Source organism: Anomaloglossus baeobatrachus, chromosome 4 (assembly GCF_048569485.1).
Source record: "Anomaloglossus baeobatrachus isolate aAnoBae1 chromosome 4, aAnoBae1.hap1, whole genome shotgun sequence".
NCBI classification, from domain to species: Eukaryota; Metazoa; Chordata; class Amphibia; order Anura; family Aromobatidae; genus Anomaloglossus; species Anomaloglossus baeobatrachus.
Window position 1 is genome coordinate 597027155 of NC_134356.1, and position 23555 is coordinate 597050709.

The 23555-nt window shown below is 47.4% G+C and overlaps 1 protein-coding gene across 1 annotated transcript in view; it reads left to right on the top strand.

The window, feature by feature from the left end:
• Positions 1 to 4450: 4450 nt before the first annotated feature.
• The window catches only part of GFPT1 (glutamine--fructose-6-phosphate transaminase 1), a 91157-nt gene continuing 72052 nt past the window's right edge, over positions 4451 to 23555 (top strand). The window contains exon 1 of the mRNA XM_075346170.1: positions 4451 to 4568. Within this exon, the coding sequence (XP_075202285.1) occupies positions 4562 to 4568 (7 nt within the window). The 5' untranslated portion in view covers positions 4451 to 4561. The remainder of the gene's footprint in view (positions 4569 to 23555) is intronic.

Consider the following 23555-nt stretch of genomic DNA (forward strand, 5'->3'; position numbering starts at 1 on the left):
CAAACTCCTCCTCTAAGGCGGTGTGCACACTTAAGTGCTGAAGGATCCACCGATTTTCCTAGGCGAAGGAAAACGCAGATGCTCATTTTTATAATTTGCCCCATAAAATGTTATAAAAAGACATTAAGACATATATAGCCCAAAACGGTATCCATAAAAACTAGAGCTCGGCCCACAAAAAAACAAGCCCTCACCCAGCTCCGTCCACTGAAAAATAAAATACAAGCTCACAATATGGAAAAAAAAAATTTTTGTTTTTGTTTTTTTTTTACAAATTTCAGAATTTTTTTAAGCACTAAAAAAAATTAAAAAAAACCCAAAAAGCTGTGAATGTTTTTTTTTTTTTTTTTTTACTGCACTCGGATGGTTTTTTTTTGTCCATTATATGATAGAATGAATGGTGTCATTCAACACTACAAATTATTCTGCAAAAAACTAGTTCTATGAGGATGGAAGTCCACAAGTCTATGGAGATGGAGGAATCAAACAAGTTGTGGCTTTTGGAAGAATGGAGCAAAAAACATAAACACAAAAAATGGGCATGAAGGGGTTAACGATCACCCCTTATACTCGGGGGTCCTGTTGGAGATCACACTTACAGTATATTCGGGGGTCCTATTGGAGACAGTCCACCCTTAAACTCGGTGGTTGGAGGTCACCCTAAAAACTCTTGGTCCTGTCGGAGATCACCCTTATACTCAGGGGTCCTGTTGAAGATCATCCTTTATACTTGGGGTCTTGTTGGAGATCCGTCTAACTCGGGGGTGCTGTGGGAGGTACCCTTATACTCCGGAGTCCTGTTGGAGAGCCCTCTTATACTAGGGGTCTTGTTGGGGGATCCCCCTTATACTCGGGGTCCTGTTGGGACTCACCCTTATACTCTGGGTCCTGTTGGGGATCACCCTTATACTCGGGGTCCTGTTGGGGCTCACCCTTATACTCGGGGTCCTGTTGGGGCTCACCCTTATACTCGGGGTCCTGTTGGGGCTCACCCTTATACTCGGGGTCCTGTTGGAGATCACCCTTATACTCGGGGTCCTGTTGGAGATCACCCTTATACTCGGGGTCCTGTTGGGGCTCACCCTTATACTCGGGGTCCTGTTGGGGATCACCCTTATACTCGGGGTCCTGTTGGGGATCACCCTTATACTCGGGGTCCTGTTGGGGATCACCCTTATACTCGGGGTCCTGTTGGGGCTCACCCTTATACTCGGGGTCCTGTTGGGGATCACCCTTATACTCTGGGTCCTGTTGGGGATCACCCTTATACTCGGGGTCCTGTTCAGGATCACCCTTATACTCGGGATCCTGTTGGGGATCACCCTTATACTCGGGGTCCTGTTGGGGATCACCCTTATACTCGGGGTCCTGTTGGGGATCACCCTTATACTCTGGGGTCCTGTTGGGGATCACCCTTATACTCGGGGTCCTGTTCAGGATCACCCTTATACTCGGGATCCTGTTGGGGCTCACCCTTATACTCGGGGTCCTGTTGGGGCTCACCCTTATACTCGGGGTCCTGTTGGGGATCACCCTTATACTCGGGGTCCTGTTGGGGCTCACCCTTATACTCAGGGTCCTGTTGGGGATCACCCTTATACTCGGGGTCCTGTTGGGACTCACCCTTATACTCGGGGTCCTGTTGGAGATCACCCTTATACTCGGGGTCCTGTTGAGGATCACCCTTATACTCGGGGTCCTGTTGGGGATCACCCTTATACTCGGGGTCCTGTTGGGGCTCACCCTTATACTCGGGATCCTGTTGAGGATCACCCTTATACTCGGGGTCCTGTTGGGGATCACCCTTATACTCGGGGTCCTGTTGGGGATCACCCTTATACTCGGGGTCCTGTTGAGGATCACCCTTATACTCGGGGTCCTGTTGGGGATCACCCTTATACTCGGGGTCCTGTTGGGGCTCACCCCTATACTCGGGGTCCTGTTGGGGATCACCCTTATACTCGGGGTCCTGTTGGGGATCACCCTTATACTCGGGGTCCTGTTGGGGCTCACCCTTATACTCGGGGTCCTGTTGGGGATCACCCTTATACTCGGGGTCCTGTTGGGGATCACCCTTATACTCGGGGTCCTGTTGGAGATCACCCTTATACTCGGGGTCCTGTTGGGGATCACCCTTATATTCGGGGTCCTGTTGGAGATCACCCTTATACTCGGGGTCCTGTTGGAGATCACCCTTATACTCAGGGTCCTGTTGGAGATCACCCTTATACTCGGGGTCCTGTTGGGGCCCACCCTTATACTCGGGGTCCTGTTGGGGATCACCCTTATACTCGGGGTCCTGTTGGGGATCACCCTTATACTCGGGGTCCTGTTGGGGATCACCCTTATACTCGGGGTCCTGTTGGGGATCACCCTTATACTCGGGGTCCTGTTGGAGATCACCCTTATACTCGGGGTCCTGTTGGAGATCACCCTTATACTCGGGGTCCTGTTGGAGATCACCCTTATACTCGGGGTCCTGTTGGGGATCACCCTTATACTCGGGGTCCTGTTGGGGATCACCCTTATACTCGGGGTCCTGTTGGGGCCCACCCTTATACTCGGGGTCCTGTTGGGGATCACCCTTATACTCGGGGTCCTGTTGGAGATCACCCTTATACTCGGGGTCCTGTTGGGGATCACCCTTATACTCGGGGTCCTGTTGGGGCTCACCCTTATACTCAGGGTCCTGTTGGGGATCACCCTTATACTCGGGGTCCTGTTGGGACTCACCCTTATACTCGGGGTCCTGTTGGAGATCACCCTTATACTCGGGGTCCTGTTGAGGATCACCCTTATACTCGGGGTCCTGTTGGGGATCACCCTTATACTCGGGGTCCTGTTGGGGCTCACCCTTATACTCGGGATCCTGTTGAGGATCACCCTTATACTCGGGGTCCTGTTGGGGATCACCCTTATACTCGGGGTCCTGTTGGGGATCACCCTTATACTCGGGGTCCTGTTGAGGATCACCCTTATACTCGGGGTCCTGTTGGGGATCACCCTTATACTCGGGGTCCTGTTGGGGCTCACCCCTATACTCGGGGTCCTGTTGGGGATCACCCTTATACTCGGGGTCCTGTTGGGGATCACCCTTATACTCGGGGTCCTGTTGGGGCTCACCCTTATACTCGGGGTCCTGTTGGGGATCACCCTTATACTCGGGGTCCTGTTGGGGATCACCCTTATACTCGGGGTCCTGTTGGAGATCACCCTTATACTCGGGGTCCTGTTGGGGATCACCCTTATATTCGGGGTCCTGTTGGAGATCACCCTTATACTCGGGGTCCTGTTGGAGATCACCCTTATACTCAGGGTCCTGTTGGAGATCACCCTTATACTCGGGGTCCTGTTGGGGCCCACCCTTATACTCGGGGTCCTGTTGGGGATCACCCTTATACTCGGGGTCCTGTTGGGGATCACCCTTATACTCGGGGTCCTGTTGGGGATCACCCTTATACTCGGGGTCCTGTTGGGGATCACCCTTATACTCGGGGTCCTGTTGGAGATCACCCTTATACTCGGGGTCCTGTTGGAGATCACCCTTATACTCGGGGTCCTGTTGGGGATCACCCTTATACTCGGGGTCCTGTTGGGGATCACCCTTATACTCGGGGTCCTGTTGGGGCCCACCCTTATACTCGGGGTCCTGTTGGGGATCACCCTTATACTCGGGGTCCTGTTGGGGCTCACCCTTATACTCGGGGTCCTGTTGGAGATCACCCTTATACTCGGGGTCCTGTTGGGGCTCACCCTTATACTCGGGGTCCTGTTGGGGATCACCCTTATACTCGGGGTCCTGTTGGGGCTCACCCTTATACTCGGGGTCCTGTTGGAGATCACCCTTATACTCGGGGTCCTGTTGGGGCCCACCCTTATACTCGGGGTCCTGTTGAGGATCACCCTTATACTCAGGGTCCTGTTGGAGATCACCCTTATACTCGGGGTCCTGTTGGGGCTCACCCTTATACTCGGGGTCCTGTTGGAGATCACCCTTATACTCGGGGTCCTGTTGGGGCTCACCCTTATACTCGGGGTCCTGTTGGAGATCACCCTTATACTCGGGGTCCTGTTGGCGATCCCCTCTTATATTCGGGGTTCTTGGTGGAGATGTCTCTCGTATTCGGGGTCCCCAGCACACACTGTAGACGCCAAACGCCACTCTACTATGTTCGGTGCGCAAATCTCTGTCCACAAGGAAAGGGTTAACGCGCGCCACTCCCCATCCGTGACGTACAAGCTCCGCCCGTCCTGTTCCCTCGGCCCCGCCCACTATGCGGAGTCACCTCTCTATCGGTGGCTTCTCAGAGTTGGATCCGGCCACGTCACTCCTGCCAGCAGCAAGCCACGCCTTCCTCTCACTTTCACCAATCAGAGGAATTAACATGAGGGGAGTGCCCAATAGCGACGCTCACCGGGATTGACGGACGGGGAGGCGACCAATAGGAAGAATCAGGTTGTTCTGGTGACGGCACTGCACGGTTTGTGGTCCTTATGTAGGGTCGGCGAGGCTGCTGTATCCGCAGACAGTGTGTGATAGTGACAGAGCGGCGGAGCCAGCATGTGTGGTGAGTATAGCGTGCCTCCCCGGTGTGCCCGGCAGCCTCCGCTGTGAGTGACATTCCGTGCCATCCTCCCCACACTGCTTCTCTCTGGGGTTTGTGCGTTTGTCCCCGGTAATTCCCGGTTACCGGCTCTTCTCATGTTCTGCTCATCGCTGCTTTATTCTATTTGTAAACATTTGGTTTTATTTGTTCTGATAGGGGCGAATAATGGCATATATTGGGCTGAGCCATCGCTTCTTTATTTCCCAATCTCTTCCTATTGATTATTCCTACCCCGCTCCTTTCCTATAGGCTCTGCTGTGATACCTCTCGGCCCCTGTAGTCTTTTGGGCTTATCCCCCCCAAACAGCCCCCATTATGTGTTTATGACCCCTGCTACATTATGTCTTTAGGGTCCCTGATAGTTGCATTATTGCTACTTTGAGTCTTGCACTTTTTCTAGGGATCCTCTGTGGTTTGGAGCAGCTGACTTTTTTTATTTTGTTAGGCCATGTTCACACTGCAGAAAATTTCTGCTGCAGATTTGGTCACAAACCAGGATCCGCCATCAGATATCACCCCACATTATTACATAGCCTCGAACAGCGCGAAATCTGCAGAAGAATGAGCTCAGATTTGAAATCCAAACCGTGCGCTCATTCTTGGGTGGATTTTTTTTTTTTTCTGATAGTGGGTGGATTTTGAAAACCCCCATTAAGTAAATAATATTCTATTGGAAATCCTGAAGGTGTGAACTTGAGCCTAAGACGTTCCTGGAGTTTCTGAGCCTAATCTGTAGGGTCCTTACCTGTGTCTGCTAGATGGATGTCTTATTGCTGAGCACAATGTGCGGTTTTGTTTTCCCTTGGGAATCGTGTACCATAATTATGCCTATTAGTATAATAGCAGTGTGTGATTGTCTTGTACTGTACGGTATTGTACAGGGATACAGTTATATGCTGGACAATGACATTGGAGTGATTAGTCCTTCTAAAGACAATACTAAGGACCAGGGGGCACTCACTGCGAGTGGAAGAAAAGCATTTCCGGCAGCTAAGGCTGCTTTCACGCATCCGGTTTTCCCTGTGCGGCACAATCCGGCGCTTTTGCAGAAAAAACGCAACCGGTTTTTTTTTGCCGCCGATTGCGTTTTTTTTTTTTTTTTGCATAGACTTACATTAGTGCCGTATTGTGCCGCATGGGCTTGCGTTCCATCCGGTTTTTGCCGCATGTGGCAGATTTAGCCGATGCGGCGGCCGGATGGAACATTGCTTGGCACGTTTTTTTTTTTTTGTCCGGCAAAAAAACTGCATCGCCGGATGCAGCGCGATTTGCAATGCATGCCTATGGACGCTGCATGCGTTTTTTTCCCCACTGCGCATGATCAGTAGCCTGCCGCAAGCGGCAAAAACCGTACGGGCCGCATATTAAAAACTTATGCAAAGGATGCGGTTTTGTCGCCGCATCCGTTGCATAGGTTTTAGAGCCGGATTAGCCGGCTCTGCTAAAACCGGAGGTGTGAAAGCAGCCTTAATAGGAAAGGGTTCTTTACAGTTAGAGCAGTCAGACTGTGGAATGCCGACCACAAGAGGTAGTAAAGGCAGATACTATAACAGCTTTTACAAAAGGGCTGGATGATTTCCTCAGTACACAAACATTGTTGGTTATAAATGACTAAGTGACCAAATGTAGAACTGGTGGAGGAAGGTTGAACTAGATGGACTTAGGTCTTTTTTCAACCTATGTAATTGTGCGACTTTATGTTGTGCTGTTTTTATACCCCAAAAATTAAAAATTAACCCCAGTTTGCATGTTACTTATGGTTTGTCTATGATGACAAGGTCATCTGCAGCTTTGTGACCTATGGACAAAAATGTTACAAGTCTGGATTATTGATGAAGTCACATTTTGCCGCCTTAGGCACTTGACAGAGGTGGTAACATTGCATCCATTGCACCTCATCGTGTCTTTATAAATATACATTGTTTGGACTGCTGCTTGTGATCTTGTATATATGCACAGGTCAGGGAGCTAACAAATTTGGAAATGATACATTTTTATATGGAGGTGGTGGCATGTTACAAGCTTTCTTATACTTTATCGGTGTGTAGTCCAATATTAGAGGTATTCTGTTTAGAGTAGTTATTAGTTTTCTATGTGCATCACCCACATCCCCATCATCTACGCATGTGGTACTCAACCAGAATATACGAGAGCATTTACAGCCAGCCGTGGACAGTGAGGTCACAGTAAGAAAACATCCATACGTGTACTGAGTCCCCAAGTGTTCTGGAGGCAGAGACGTGGTTCTCCTAGATCCTGTTCCCCAGGATGTGGGGTTAATGATGATTAACTAGGCACAGACGTCCCTCTGTCCACCAAAGTAAAGTCTCAAGGACTTGTTTGAAGGCAACAAGTTTTAATTGTATCAGTGCTGGATTTTTTTTGTTTGTATAATTAGCTTTCTCCCAAGTTGTTTATTTAGGCCTTTTTGCACTTCAAACAGCTATTTGGTGTTTTAAGTGCAAATTTGTTGATAATGATGCAAATTAGAATGTTGGAATTGTCTGTTTGGTGTGAGGGCCCGGTAGGTGGTGGCCATGGGTCTGCTTTGTTTACTATTGTGTTTTGATGTTTGTTTTGACTTCTCCTCACTAATGTCATTGAAATGGACATATTGTTACTTGTAAATGTGATGCTCATCTAAATTAATTCATGAATTTGACAGGTTAGTTTTTTGGAATATTTTGTATTTTGGAATATGGTTGGTTAGGTGGCTTGGCTGAACTTTTGAAGGACTTCTGGTCTGTGGATGTACTGGGACAGCCACTTACTTTATGATTTATTTAGTTTATGACCAGCCTTAAATGACTTCTATCTGCAGGAGCAACTTTAATCCATCAACCACCTATCAGTCTCTCACCCAATCAAACTAGAAGCCAGATCTCCTGCTTTGCACTGATGAGGGGCAAATAATTTGAAGCATGTCTGCAAATTGAGCTTGCTTAATAATAATAATAATTAATAATTTTATTCATTTATATAGCGCTATTAATTCCACAGTGCTTTACATACACTGGCAACACTGTCCCCATTGGGGCTCACAATCTAGAGTCCCTATCTGTAGGTCTTTAGAGTGTGGGAGGAAACCGGAGAACCCGGAGGAAACCCACGCAAACACGGGGAGAACATACAAACTCCTTGCAGATGGTGTCCTTGGTGGGATTTGAACCCAGGACCCCAGCGCTGCAAAGCTGCAGTACTAACCACTGAGCCACCGTGCTTCTTATCCTAAGGCCGGCACCACATGGAGGACTACTGCGATCCTTGCATGACACGGCTCACGCTGCAGCACAGCAGGAGCCGAGTGTCATGCAAGTGTCACTGCGACTGAGGTCCATGCGATCGGCCCACAGCTGCGGGGGGGGGTAAGGAGGGGGGTTGCGGCTCTGAGGAGGGGCAGGCCAGCGCTGCGGAGGGGAGGGAGGGGGTTTCTCTCCCTCTCCTCCTCCATTGCCGGCTATTGCTATTTGCATGGGTTTCCTCAGGGTACTCCAGTTTCCACATTCCAAAAACATACTCTTAGGGAACCTAGATTGTGAGCCCCAATGGGGACAGTGTTGCCATTGTATGTAAAACGCTGTGGAATTAACAGCACTACATAAATGAAATAATATATATTGCCAATCTTGCCCTGCATTCGCAGTACACCGGTGTACTGCGGAGTGCAGTGCGATTTTTCTCTCGCTCCATAGACTTGAATGGGTGCGAGAAAAAGAGTCTCGCATTAAACTCACAGCATGCTGCGACTGTTTTCTCTGTCCGATTAGGGCTGAGAAAATAATCGCTCATGGGTGCTGGCACATATAGTAATATTGGTCTGAGTGGAATGCGATGTTTTATCGCATTCCACTTGCACCGATTTTCATGCCGTGTGTCTTAGGCCTAACTCGTGTCTTAAGGCCTTTTAAAAGGTCAATATTGACTTTTAGGATGGCTACTTCCAATTGGGGGCACTATAGTTCCCCTCCTCTGTGAAGAAGCTATTTGTATACCAGCTGCAGTCATTTTAACTTGTGCCACCATTGAATTTCCAAAGTGTTTGGTTTGTGTTGAGTTATGTCCAATGTCGAAATATTAGATTTGAGATACTTGGATGCTTCATTATATGGGTGGAGGACTTCAGATAGATTTGCATTTAAGCGCCCAGATTTCTTATTCTTATGGGCAGATTTCCCAGAATTATTAAACTAGAACAAGTCTTGGGTATTGGATGATTTTACATCTGTCAGACACAAATGTTTGGTCACGAGCAATACTCCAGTGTCAAACTTGGATCATTGTAGAAGTTGCAAATTATGGCTGCCTGAAATGAGAGATGTGCTCTCTTCTGATTGTACTGATATCTTTATCATGAATGTTTACGTAGCCCTAAGCGGGATGTTCTCGGCTGACGACCCTAGGGATTGGGAGCATGATTAATGAGTTAAGGCCAAGGAATCTCCCTACCAGAGCACACTTGATGCACTCGAACAATACTGTGTTTTAAATTGGTTCTCTACTACTATATATTTTTGTATAAATGAGCACATGGTGGTCTTAACATTGGAAAACCCCAACCAATCAAGTAAGTGATGGCTCCAGTGGTGACGTTGTGACCTAAGTTTGAAGAACGGGCAAGAAGACTTATCTTTTCCAGCTTTGATGAAACCTCACCACCTCAACCAATTAGTGGTGCCTGGGAAGGCCTCTTTCACACATGCGCGTGAAACGCACGTTTCATAGTCCATGGTGAAGGTACATATGTGTGTCTGTGTGTGTTCTACGTGTGCGGTCCCTGTGCTATGTGTGTGACATCCGGATAGCACACACAGCATAAACTGGTATACTTACTTGTGCCCAGTACTGCTGTTACTTCTAGGTCCTGAGTGCAGTGAATATGCATGAGCATAATGAGCGGGCCCAGAAGCAACAGCAGGGTCAGTAGACAGGTAAGTATAAAAGTTCTTTATTTTTATGTGACCTGTGTCTTCTCTGGTACATGTCACATTAATCACATCATAATGCGGTCCGTGTGACACCTATGCTACCGGCAGTACACAGACATGTCGCCATGTGGAACACACGGGCTATGTAAAAATACAGATATGTGCTCAAACCTATTGAATTGAATGGGTCTACTTGTCTGTGTCTCCGGTATGTGTGGAAACGGACATCACATGTACAGGAAACACAGACGTGTGAAAGGGCCGAAGAGAATGCAGGCTGACCAGCTGGGGACATAGTCAGCTTTATATAATCGATATTTACTCCCCTCCAGTATCAGCACCATACATTGTTACATAAGCTGAAGGTCTCACATCACATTATCAGCGGCAGCTATGGAACCTTCATGCTAGCCTTTTATAAACTGAGGCAGTGAGAGTGCAACATTAATTTGTAATTGATGGGTCCTGTATATAAAGATTTATTTTTCTCACTTGTATAGCGCTAATTCCACAGCACTTTACATATATGATCATCACTCCCCATCGGGGATCATAATCTAAACTCCCTATCAGTATGTCTTTGGAGTGTAGACGAGAACCCACACAAACATGGGGAGAACATACAAACACCTTGCAGATGTTATCCATGGTGGGATTTTGAACCCAGCGCTGCAAGACTGTAGCGCTAACCACTGAGGTTCTATTGGTCATTGTTTTCCTGCCTCTGATGATAAGGAGCCTGCTGAAAATTCTTCCTGAAAGGACAGGAAGAAAGAATCTGAAAAAGCCACAGTAGCTAGTGTGAATTGCAAGGTAACTATTTTAATAAAGATGGTGATATAAGAATAAAAGGCAAAAAATTAACAATACATGTAAAGCAAAAATGCGATTCGGACCATAGGTAATTTCCTGATAGCTTCCCATTGAATTACTATTTACAGGATTTCACTAAGCACTTAATTGGCTCATTAAATCCTGGAGAGCCCCTTTAAATGCTCCAATAATAGCAATAATTGACCAGTGACCAACCATTAGACATAGACTGGTTGAATGGACCTAATTATTGCCCATCTGCAACGAGTCTCCATTACTTTAGTCCTTCCGGGTCTCTCATGAACTTTGATCCTGAGTGGGGCTGAACAGTACTAGGTGTGTTCAATTATTCTCGCTCCGCACACATCTGAAAGCAGGAAGAGCAGGTATGGAGATTTTTTTATTTTATTTATTTTTTTTTTTTTTACACATTTCCGTCATACGGTGGAGGGAATACTATGGCTACCTCCCAATGTCGCCCTATGTAATCTGACTCTTCTCCGCCGGCCACATCAGTCAGCTCCATTCAACTTTGTTTCTGCGTTTCTGCCTTTCATTATAGAGGAACGTACATTCTTTTTCTTCAGACCATTAAGCTTCGCATTGATACAGGGACCTCATTGTACCCTGCTAAGGGGGGAAAGTAAATTCTCTATCCTCCATGATTTTTTTTTTTTTTGATTGATAGTGGAGGAATTGTACAATTTTGAGAACTTAAAATTTTCACATTAGATCTGTCAGGTCAAGGATTCTGTACACCGGTGACTTGTATGGAATGCTTTCTGCATTGCCTGATAATGTGACCACACACAAAAATTGCAGTCGTATTTTATGATAATGGCTTAAAATCAATTAAATTTGCTCCCCCTACATACAAATCTTATGGTTGGCACCTGTGGTGCCCCAGCCGTATGATGCCACGGATATGGTATGGGTATAGTCACACGTGGCATGTGTGCTGCCGCAGGAACAACAAACAACATCGTACCTGCAGCCGCCCCGATGATATGGAAATGAACGACGTGTCAACGAGCAACGATTTTGCACGTTTTTGCTCTCGTTTATCGTCGCTCATTAGTATTACACGCTGCGATGTCGCTACCGGCGCTGGATGTGCGTCACTAACGACGTGACCCCGACGATATATCGGCAGCGATGTTGCAGCGTGTAAAGTACCCCTTAGCGGTTACCACATCTCATTGAGAGTTGCCCTGTATGTGGCAATCACAATCTTCTAACGTGTCAGAGTGGTATCGCTTAGGCCGGTTTCACACATCCGGCTATTCGCCGGTTTGCTGGATCCGGCGCTCTCCCGTACAGACAATACAGTACAGTGACAGCGCTGTAACTTCCGGGTCACATGCGCCGGTCACATGACAGCACGTGACCGGCGCTTGTTGCGCTGTCACTGTACTGTAGTCACTGTATGGGAGAGCGCCGGATCCGGCAAAAAGCCGGATGTGTGAAACCGGCCTTAGGCCTCAGACGTATGTGTTATTTACCTTTTTTCCATGGATACCACATATACCCACTGTGCTATTCAAATGTCAATTGTTTTGTTTTTAAGTATTGTGCATGAAAAAGGCGAGTACAAGTAAATGGGTCAGTGAAAATCGGACAGCACACGGATGACAACAGTGCACAGTGCGTGTGCTGCACGTATTTACCACAGAACAGTATAGGAGAAGCTTTGTCATTTAATTATTTTGTTATCTATCCAGTGATGACACTGATGGTAAAAACAGACATATGGATGACAGACTGATGGAAAATATTGATGATATCGCCACCCTTTTTTAACACGGACGTGTGAATGAGGCCTTATGTAGGGGCTACACAGAAACAATGGCCCTGACACAGGTCGCCCGGCCAAAGATTGCCATATAAATGTGGTCGCCTTGTAACCGGTCATGTACGGCACCCTGCAAGTTGAAAAAAAAATATATCAATTGAACTTGATTCCTACTGTTTCTGACTTGCACGACCCGGTGCCTGTGGTGGAAATGCGGCCACATTCACCCTGCATAATGTGGTCTATGGCCAGGTGACCTTTATCATGGCCAAAGTTGCTCTGTAACCTCAGCCCTATTAGGGAAATGTGTATTTGCATTGAAAGAAATGGTTGTACATGTTCTTGTTTGTCTTTCTGGATAAGTTTTACAGTATCGCTAATGAACACACAAGTTTTCCAAATGATTTAAAGGCGCTAAATACGCTATACAATATTTGTGGAGGATTAGGGAAATCTGAGAAGCTGTGCCACGTGTCTAGGGGTTGTATCTGGCAGTGTATCTCTACTGATGTGAATAAGGCTGAATCGCAATACCATGTATAACCTGTGGGCAGATGTGGTGCTGTTTTTGGAAGAAAAACCCAAGTCTAGTATAGTATCCTAGTGATGATTGTCACCATTATCAGGTGGCTATTATGTACCGCCCCGTGCTTGGCAGCCGAGCCGCTCGGATCCGAACCTTCAGCGGGTGGCTCGAGGGTCTCCAGACCCGGGGGTCTCGCGGTCACTTCGACTAAAAAGGGGGTTGTGGTTTGGGGACGTAGCTGAACGGCCGGAGCCGTGTTAAGTTTGTGACGTCACCCACGGGATGTGGTGAAGGTGGACACCACCGCTGCAGTTACGGGGCACCCGGGTGAGATGTTGCGCAGCAAGTTGTTAACCCCTCCGTGGGCAGGGATGGTGGCCCCAGGACCCGTTGGGGGTGTTTAGCGGTGCAGGGAGAATGGCGACCAGAGGGTGCTGATGTACTCACTATTAGTAAACAAACGAGTCTCTGGTAAACCAAGGAGATGATGGTCGGTGCCCGCAGCCGGCTGCAGTCTGGTCCCCCACCCAGCTGGTGGTCTGTCTTTCTCCTGCACCTGTGTAAGATGGTGGACTGCCTGTGCTTGCAACTTCAGGAGTCCACTCTCGGCTTGTGGTCGCCTAAGGAGCCCTTTGCCTGCAGACGCTGGCTCGTGGGATCTCTAAGCCGTGGCGGTGGCCTCGTTGGGCTGTTGCCTTCAGTCGGGACTTTGGGTGGGACCGGACCTCTAGTCCTGGCCTCAATCGGTTAATTAGCTAGCCCCCCAGTCGCTTCTGGACCTAGCTTCAGGGTCTGAGTACCCCCTTTGTGCTCCGGTTTCTGAGTTGGTTCCCTGGGTCGGTATCGGCGGGCTACAACCCTGTCCCGGTCCACCTCGGTTCCACCGAGCCGTCTTCCCGGCTCCTGCAGACAGAGACCGCCGTCTGCCTCCTAGCCAAAGGTACCAGGGCTCCTACCCCGGCACCTGCTCAAATTGGTTTCTCTCCTCTGCTGGAGCCGCACACAGCTCCAGCCCACACTCCTCTCCAACTTGAACTCTCCAACATTTCTCCGCTACTTTCCCTCCCCAGGCTGTCTGAGACTCCTCGGTGGGCGTCTTCCAACCGCCTGGTCCCGCCTCCTGGTGTGTCCATCAAGCCCTGAGGGGGTGACTAGGGTTTTAGTGTTTGGCTATATGTTACCTATGAGGGACAGGTGTAATGCGGGGCCCTATTTGTGACTACCTGGCCCGGCCAGGGCGTCACAATTATTTAACGCACTATAGGAGAGGAATGTGGAGTCTGGGCTGGGACGGCAGGGACACACCTGGTTTTGTCCCCGGGCAGCCTCACTTCATGTTTTGCGACTAAACTTTTTTTGTGACAGGTGTACACATACTTTACACAGGGATTTTTTTTTTTTCCCCAAGCACAATTGTATGCACTATGGTGGAGGCAGAAGGACATATTTTTGCTATTTTCACAAGTGCTATTTGTAGTTTTATTTATTTAATGATGTCGCCTTTTATTAGGAAGTATGGGTTTGGGAATGAGAATATGCATTTGGCCGGTGTATATGTGAAGCCCCACAAGTGCTGTGTCGGTGCATTACCTTAAGGGACTCCACTCGGCTGGATCCTGTCACAGGTAGGAAATCTTCTATTTGCCGTGACGCCACTCTCAGAATTGCGGTCAGTGGGGACCGCCACTGCAGGTTGAGGGTCGCCTGGGGCTGATGGTGTGTGCAGTCAGTTGGGATAGCCTCCTGAGAGTAAGGCAAGCCCCAGGGCCCGGTGTAGGTGTGTAGAACCACAAGGCGCAGAATAACTCCACACAAGCAGGATGTCTTTCAGGGGTTTTACTCACTTCAGATGGCAGGGTGAGTAACCCTGGCGTAGCTGGGATGAACCAGGCTGGAACCAGGTATCCTTCAGGCTGACTTATGATGGTGACTACCGACTCGCCTTCCTTAGCCCTTAGTGGTTTGGGGTAACCCCGACTTTTAGTCCCTATGGGGGTCACCCAGGGAAGTTGCTGAAGCCTCTCTCCCCTTCGTTTGCTTGTCGCCTGGACCAGATCACTCCAGCTGCTTGCCTCCTGTGAACTATGGGCCCTAACTGTGGCTACGTGGCTGCGGCTTTTGTGGTGTTGTGGTGTGGGCTTTGAGGGCCCCACACCGGCAGGTTTAGCAAGGAAAGGTGGATCTATCCCCGCTCCGGGATCTGCCGCCCGTTTGGGCCTGGTACTCCCTAGCAGTCTCCTTACTTCCCACGCCGTGCTCTCTCTTTAGCTGGAGATGGGTTTCGGGTAGCACTCCTAGGTGACCGTTCTCCCCCGTCGGTAGCCACTGCGCGGGCGCTGTCAGACTGCAACAGCCCCAGGGGTAGGGGTCTGCTCCTCTCGGAGCTCCCTGGACTCTGCACTGAACCGGCTCACTGCTCCTCCTCTCCTGTTCTTGCCTACGCCACCTAGCAACCAGGCTCTCTTACCACACCCCTTGAGTGGAGATGGAGGCTTTTGGCCCCCTCCACTATTCCAGTGGAGGTGAAGGCTTTTCCCCCTCCTGGGATCCCCAGGGGTCCTCCCAAAGGTACATGTGTGAGACCTGATCACTATGCGCCTGTGTAGTCACACCTCGGTCAGCCTTCTGGATTACCTGTATTGTACTGTCCCCAGCATGGGTGCAGTACTCAGTGGTGCCTGACCAGGTCAGGGGCGCCACATATATAATGGGAAAGTGTCCTGGTGTAGGCTTTGATGGCCTACGACAACGTGATTCGTTAGAGGTCTGTCCTGTGGGCATCTAAATACTGTTTATTTACAGGGGTATTCTCAAGTTGGTAAGTTATACCCTTTTGGTAAGATAAAGGAGAAATTCCAAATCACTTGCTGTCTTACTCCCAGGATCCCCACCGATCCTGCCGAACCCTGTGTGAATGGTGTAGTGGTCGATCAAGTGTCCTGCAACACCACCATTGTTCATTCAGTAGACCATTGGCGATTGCCGTGCGCTCCTCTCTGCTGATCTTGCGCACTGGAGCAGTAATGCACATCAACCATGGGCTTCTTCATCGCCATTGTTCTCGGGATCTGTGGGGGTCCTTACGGTCAAGACTTCCAGCAATCGGAAAGTCATACCCTAACCCATGGATGGAGAATAGCTTCCGAATATCCGAAATAACCCTTTAGCTGTAACAGTATTGGCTATCATATCTATCTTCACTTTTTGCAAAAAAAAAAAACCAAAAACCCCAATCGGTGGAATTGGTCTAAATTGTTTTTTTTGGGGGGGAGGGGGGATTAAACTAAATTGCCCCTTTCAGGTAAAGAGAATAACGCCAATGAAAAATTGGCCCAGAATTGATTAGACCTCCTTATTGTGGGGCGGTGTACCAACATGTTCTTCTTATGTGGTTACTTATTAAAGCTCACATACTCATTGGAGTTGTCGCCTGACGTCTCTAATGCACAGATTACCCCGGCGTCCTCCTGGAGAAAGTGAAGTCATTATTTTGATAAGAGGCCACAGTGTGAGTGATTTGTGAGTTGGGCCTTTCTCGGGGGAGTTTAGTGATCACTTGTGCTGGAAACTTTCTCATAACTCTGTAGCTGATGATTTTACTCATCGGTTTCTCTATAGGACCTAAAGATAAGGCGTAATTAAAAATGCTTGTTGCGTGTAAAAAAATAAATTTGAAAATAATAAAAATTAAAATAAAGCTGGTGGTCATTTTCTTAAAATGACTGCTGGCGGTTTTGCTGTGATTTTTGCTGTGGTTCTACTGCTGACATCTAATACCTTATACTTGATGCTAGGAAGAATGGGCATGTCGCCTTGTTTAACTGCTTTAAGCCTTGTTCACGCACTGCGTTTTTACCCGCTTTTTTTTTTTTTTTTTGCAGTTTTGCTGCAGAAATTTCTTGAGAAAATGGTTGTAACCTTTCTGCAGACATTCCCCAGCAAAACCTATGGAAAAAAAAATAGCTGAGCGCACACTGCATTTTTTTTTTTTTTTTTTTTTTTTTTTTTTTTTCCCCAAGAACATTTTTCTGCAGAATTTCTTGAGAAAAAAAATGAGCATGTCACTTCTTTTCTGCAGGTACCTGTGTTTTTTTTGCAATAGATAATGGTAAAAAAACGCAGGGACCAACCTGCGGAAAAAATGAACCAAAAACGCGGTAAAAAACGCATGCGTTTTCAGCGGATTTTTTTTTTTTTTTTTACTGCAAGTGCGCTAATCTTTCAGAAAAATCCTTTTTCTACTGTGAACAGAGCCTAAGGGGCACTTTGCACACTACGACATTGCAGGTGCGATGTCGCTGGGGTCAAATCGAAAGTGACGCACATCCGGCGTCGCTCTCGACATCGTAGTGTGCAAAGCATTTTTTATACGATTAACGAGCGCAAAAGCGTCGTAATCGTATGATCGGTGTAGCGTTGGTCATTTCCATGAATTGGGAAAGACCGATGTTACGATGTTGTTCCTCGTTCCTGCAGCAGCACACATCGCTGTGTGTGAAGCCGCAGGAGCGAGGAACATCTCCTACCTGCGTCCCGGCCAGCTATGCGGAAGGGAGGAGGTGGGCGGGATGTTTACGCCCTGCTCATCTCCACCCCTCCGCTTCTATTGGCCGCCTGCCGTGTGACGTCACTATGACGCCGCACGACCCGCCCCCTTAAAAAGGAGGCAGTTCGCCGGCCTGAGCAACGTCGCACGGCAGGTGAGTGCATGTGAAGCAATGTTCGCTACACCAGCTATCACCATGATTTCACAGCAGCGACGGGGGCGGGGACTATCGCGCTCTGCATCGCAGCATCGGCTTGCGTTGTTGTAGTGTGCAAAGTGCCCCTTAGGGTTTTCCAACCCAGAAGCCATAAAACAGGTGACATAAGAGGGAACTTGTACACAGCAATCGTTTTTACATTGCTGTGCACAGAACTCATTTTATGCCCCTGAAAAAGGTGCTGTGTGCATCATCCTAAGGCCTCTTTCACACGTCCGTGAAAATCACTCACGTTTTTCACGGACGAGTCACAGGTGCGTATTGCCCTCCATGTGCCGTATTTATGGCACACGTGTGTTCTCCGTGTGCTATCCGTGATAACACACGGAGAATGGGAACTTTCTGCTCACCTGTCCCTGGCGTTGCTGTCCGTGGTGCTGATCTTCGGTCTCCGGCCCTGCCCACTACACCCTGCTGCAGTTTCCGGTCCGCAGTGGAGTGAATATGCAATGAGCATAATGAACGGGGGTTGGAAGCGAGTGACAGTAGCGGCAGACACAGCAGTGCTGGAGAAGATGAGTATAGAAATTCCTTTAAATTCACAGACACGTGTGTTGTCTCTGGTGCGTTCCACACGGACACACGGTCCATGGCAAAACACGCACGTGAGTGCAGACCCATTGATTTTAATGGGTCTACCTGTGCCCGTGTCTCAGGCACTTGAGGAAACGGATCAAGCACGTACCGGAGACACGGACGTGTGAAGGAGGCCTTAGGCTGGGTTCACAGCTTTTTAAGAAGGTTTTTGAAGCAGATCTCTGAAATGTTTCCTAAAAACAAAACAAAAAAACAAACAAAAACCCACTTCAAATATTCTTTGTGTACTCTCCCCTTAAGCTGGGTTCACACACAACGACAACGACGTCGCTGTTACGTCACCATTTCCTGTGACGTAACAGCGACCTTACATGATCGCTAGTTAGCTGTCAAACATGTAATTTTAAGCAGCGACGGAGCAGAACCTCGGCGGTCGTTGGGACGTGTCACACGCGTCGCTGTGCGACGACTCAGACCTTGATAGAGGCGTGGTGTTTACCCCTAGACATGTTTTGCGTTGCCTCTTTTCACGCCCCTCTGTTCCGATTGGTGATCACTACAGCGGCGCCTGATTGGGTGACCGTGCCAAACAAAGGAAGACACAAAAAAGAACGACACACTAGCGACCCCAGACAGAGACTCTACTACGTGGAACAAAGAATGGAACTTAAAGAATGAAATCACTGTAACGCTTTCGGCAAGTTACCCAATCGGAACGCTGTTATGACCACCAAACGGAGTCGTGGGGGCGTTGTAAAATACACCGCAAAAACACGCCCTTGTCCTACGTCACTGCCTTCAAAGTCGTCGCTGCTGCGGTGTCAAACACAAGGATGCATGTGGCGCAGCGGGATAGCAGCAATCACAAAAAGACCTGGAATATTCAAGAGCGAGCAGCGATCTCGCAGCAGGGGTCTGATCGTTGTTATGTGTCACACACAGCGACGTCGCTGTTGAGGTCGTTGCTACGTCACAGAAAATGGCGACTTAGCAGCAATGTCGTTGTCGCTGTGTGTGACATCCCCTTTAGTCAGGCTACCTGTTTACTCCAAACTGTAAAACAATGTTAAAATGCTACGAAAATACTTGTGAACTAAAGAAACCTGGAAGTGGGGGGGGGGGGGGTATTGCTTCTAGAATTGGATTCCTCTAGAAAAACTAGTGTTGTGTGTGGGGTTTTTTTTTTTCTCCTCCTTTTTACCATCTCAGTATGATCATGTGGATTTTTAAATGAATCAGTAGTATATGAAGGGCCCGCTCATATCGCAGATTTGTTGTATGAATTTCTGTAGCTGCTTCATTTATCTGAATGGGTCTTTCAGAAATCTATGTACTTACTGCACAACCCCCCCTTTACAAGTATGGAGCATTCAGGAGCAGAAATGTTTGCAACCAATCTATTAGTACATCAGTATGTCGTGGCTGTACTCCGGCACAAAAAACGACTTTTTTTGGAGCCATTAACAACTTCCAATTTTTATTTGCTTCCGCCATCATTGGATTACGTGCTGCCATGTTCATGAAGCCCAATGACATATTTAGCGCTCCATGTTTGCACACAGAGGTAAAGGTGTCCTCTAGTACTCCCACCTCGGCACTCCCATCTTTTGTGAAACTACAACTGCCCAACATTCTTATTCCGCTACGGACTCCATATCCCTCGTAGACGCTCCCAGCATGACACCTGACTCTGATTTCATGCTCTTTGGAATTTAAATATATCCCCGAGCGGCCACATCTGGGGGCTTTTGGGTGATATCATCCTGTTACAGCTGGCCTGGGGTCTGTGTACTGTTCTGTGTACTAATGTGTATGTCTTCATGTATTACTGCAAGGAAGTGGACTAGGAGCTGTCATGTTCCTTTCCTTGAAGGCACCAATTGCGTTACTGTATTGTAATGTAAACTGTCATGCACCTTTTGTAGATATTATAATGTATACGTGTATATGGCATGGCACTTGTATATGTGGTTATGAAAGAAGTAAAGTGTTGGGATTAGCCCCCTATGGGAGGCGTTACCTGATGGAGTAAGAAACGTTTAGTTCTAGAAAAGTTAGTGAAGTCCTAATGTGCGATAGATATTGACGGATAGTTTGTAGATCGTGAAGGTCGCATGCAGTGGATGACTTTTGTGGTAGCAAGAGAAGAAAGGAGACCGGAGTTGAGATTGTGTGATCTTTGGGTATTGACCGACGACATGGAACGCTAGAGAGCGCTGAGGCTGGAGACTGGCCTTCTTATGGGGTGATTGGGACTTTAGTGACTAGTCCCCAAGCTGAAAAGGTAATGGGTCGGAAAGACGTGAGCAGAGTTGAATTTCCTGGGCAGCAAGTGTCTGAGAACACAAGACCTTAGTGGCTATCCTCTACCCCCTCTTCTACGACAAGAAGAGATGTGGATATGGAAATATCTGGGAGCATAAGGCTTGACTTTAGTGACAGAACTCCTGACCCTCTTCTCTACGAGGAGACTGGACGTGGAGTGGCTGGAAGGGAAGGTGACCATCACGAGTTGGACTGTATTTTTAAACTGGGACTCACAGGACCAGTAAGATTAGAAACAACGAAGTGGAAACTGAGACTGTTTCTTAGGCTGGAGTCACACCACATGCTGTGAGTCTCGCATCACTCGCACCCATACAAGTCTTGGGGTGCGTGGTAAACATAGTTTGACATCTGAGTGCAGTGCAATATGCACAGACAGGTAGTGGAGAAGATGGAGAAATTAATCTCCCCTTCTCACCTGTGATCCGATCACAGTAGATGACATTTGGTTCACGCTCGCAGCAGAGCCAGAGCTGATTGGCATATCGTCTCTGATGAGAGGATATACGCCAATGCCAGTGTGACCCCGGCCTTAATATGCCATGTACAATTGAAATATACTGAAAAATATGTGCCCACTATCTGTGTATGTGAAATTGTTTTGTAAAGTAGCGTTGCTTCACTCCCAGGTCTCTCTCTTTTGCTCCACAGAGAAACCGTAACCCTAACTATATAAGGGTGCATGGTTTATTAAAAAAAAAAAGAAAACCCTGACGTTGCAATGGGGTTATGCAGGGGATACTTTTGTTTTCATTGTATTAGGAAGTGCTGCGAATTTAGAAAAACCAGATAAATAATATTATCATTAGATTACACACTATATCCAGCATTTAGCATTTCGTGTGGTACAAGACAGGTTTGTCGGAGTTGGAGAAGCTATGGGCTCTTCCCCGGTATAAGGCGGCCTGTGTTCTCAGCCTCCCGGCCTCTAGTGAATGGCGTTTTAGTTTGGGATGTGAAGTGAATGGCCTCGGCCTGGCAGCCAGCCACGCTCGCTATGAAGATTACTTTTCAGTTCTTAAAAACCACAGCTCCCCCCAGACAACAGTCCATAGAGCGTCCTCGTGTCTGGAGAATGACTACCTGGGTTGTGCCATGAGGCCTGCAGGCGACATGGACTCCAGCATCTAGAGTTCGCTTTTTTGCACGTAGCACATTCTGATTTTTCTTTATGGAAGTCGTGGTAGTACATTTTTACAGTGATTTTTTTTTTTTTTAAGCTTTCACAGCAAATTTGCTGGACATATTGGACAGCTGCGTCGCAATTATATGGGTTAATTTTAACATAATCTCTGACCCGGCCTCATATTTGAAATATTTTTCTTTTTAATAGACCAGTAAATTACTAGGTATTTCCACACCTAAAGAAAATATGCTGCATGTTGCAGTTTGTGTAGCCTGTGGCATTGTGGACTCTGTATAGTGAGTGGTGGTACTCCTGCAACATCAGGTATTTCTGCATACAATGCTCCCACAGCCCACCAGGTACCGTGCAACATTTATAATACGCCTATATGCTAATGGCCACAGGGGTTTTAAGTCTCTTTAAAGTACCACTCCCAGCGTTGTGTCAATATAAGTCCCCTATCCTATACTCTCCCTCCACTGTCTTCATCTTCTATTACCTTCGCTCTGGTTGGCCTCCTGTGATTCTTGACCTGCCGTCAGCTCCAGTGTTTCATGGAGCGTGCAGGAGGTCACAACTAAAGATGGGTCTACGAGAGCCTTGTTTTGGCTCTCATAGACTTGCATTACGAGCTTGTGACGTAACGTCTGACTTCTGACCAATCAGAAGTTAGTCACAAGTTGGTGCCACGGGACCGTAGCGAAGTATGAAAATGCCAGAAGGCGAGTATAAGAATGAGGGCAGGGGGCTTAGATTTAAAATGTCACTCTGGAGCTGGGAAAAAGCAAATCTGTGGAGTGGAGCTTTAAGCTTCAAGACCTTAGATGCAATGGCTATTTCTGCCCTTATAAATATGTCCTCTTTAAAGGGAACCTGTCACAAAATGTTTATAATACTTGCCTAACGGTCGGTGCGGAGCAGACTGGTTGGTTGGGTGTCTCCGTTCTCTGGGTCCGGCGCCTCCTCTTTTGGCCATCTTTGTTCGCCTTCTGAAGACTGGGTGCATGATGCGTTCTACATCTACACTAGCCGACAGTGAGGTCCTGCACGGCAGATGAAAGTGCAGAGTGGAAAATATCAACATTTTTTAAATGTATTATTTTACATTTTGATATTTAAACAGAACATGAATACTTTACATTTTTTTCAGTTATTGGAAATTATTTTTTCTTTTCTATGGCACCTTCCCTTTTTAATATGGGCATGCAGGTTATAGAATGCTGAAAAAGTCCTACCTTTATGTGTCCTATCAAATGCTTTGTTGTTCAAATATAATCTTTTATCACTTTATGCAAATGAGCTCTTCCAGGCTATGGGGTGGAGCCTGGAAGATAACTCCGCCCCCAGAGATTATTATAAATAGAGACGTTACCAGTGTGAGACAAGTAACAAAGAACAGGAGAATTGAAGCTTGTCTTCTTGCTGCAGCTCTCACAGCTCTGCTGTATAGCAACAATATTGCAGGACTATCTACCTGTGAGATAGAGGCTGAAGCTGAGAGGACCCTGCAGATGTCAGTTATAATCACACAGTGAGGTCAGGAGAGCAGAGGAGATCACATCACACTGGTCAATCCCACTTCTATTTAGAATAATCTCTGGAGCCAGTAAACAGGAGCAGAATTGTGAAGAATCAACACTTTATTTTACAAAATTGTATAATTTTTTTTTTTTCTTCTGGAAGTAATAATAACCTTTTATTGCTTGCAACTGGAATAGCCTTGTAAACTGGGCAAAAACATCAGAAAACTATCAATGAATCATTCTACCTCGCAGACTGATGTATACTGTCCCTTTTTTTTGTATGATGATGTAGCACCCCTAGTGGTGATGGAGTGCATTACTAATCTGTGACCTGACGGGAAGCCGTAGATGTGGAATGTAAAATGCTTCTCGGCAACTTCTGCAGTCATTTGCCAAACCAGTCAGACAAGTGAAATCAGTGATCACATAATAGCTCCATGTAAATGAACGGAGCTCATAAATCACCTGCAAAACCTGTATTGTGCTCACTGGGTGCAGGCAAACGTCCTGGAATGATGATATTGCTGCCAGTGTCCGCTCGCTGTGTGCATGGGGCATATTCTAAACAATTGTGGGTTTCGCCGCTCTGCTCGCTAATATTGGTCCTCAGCCTATTTA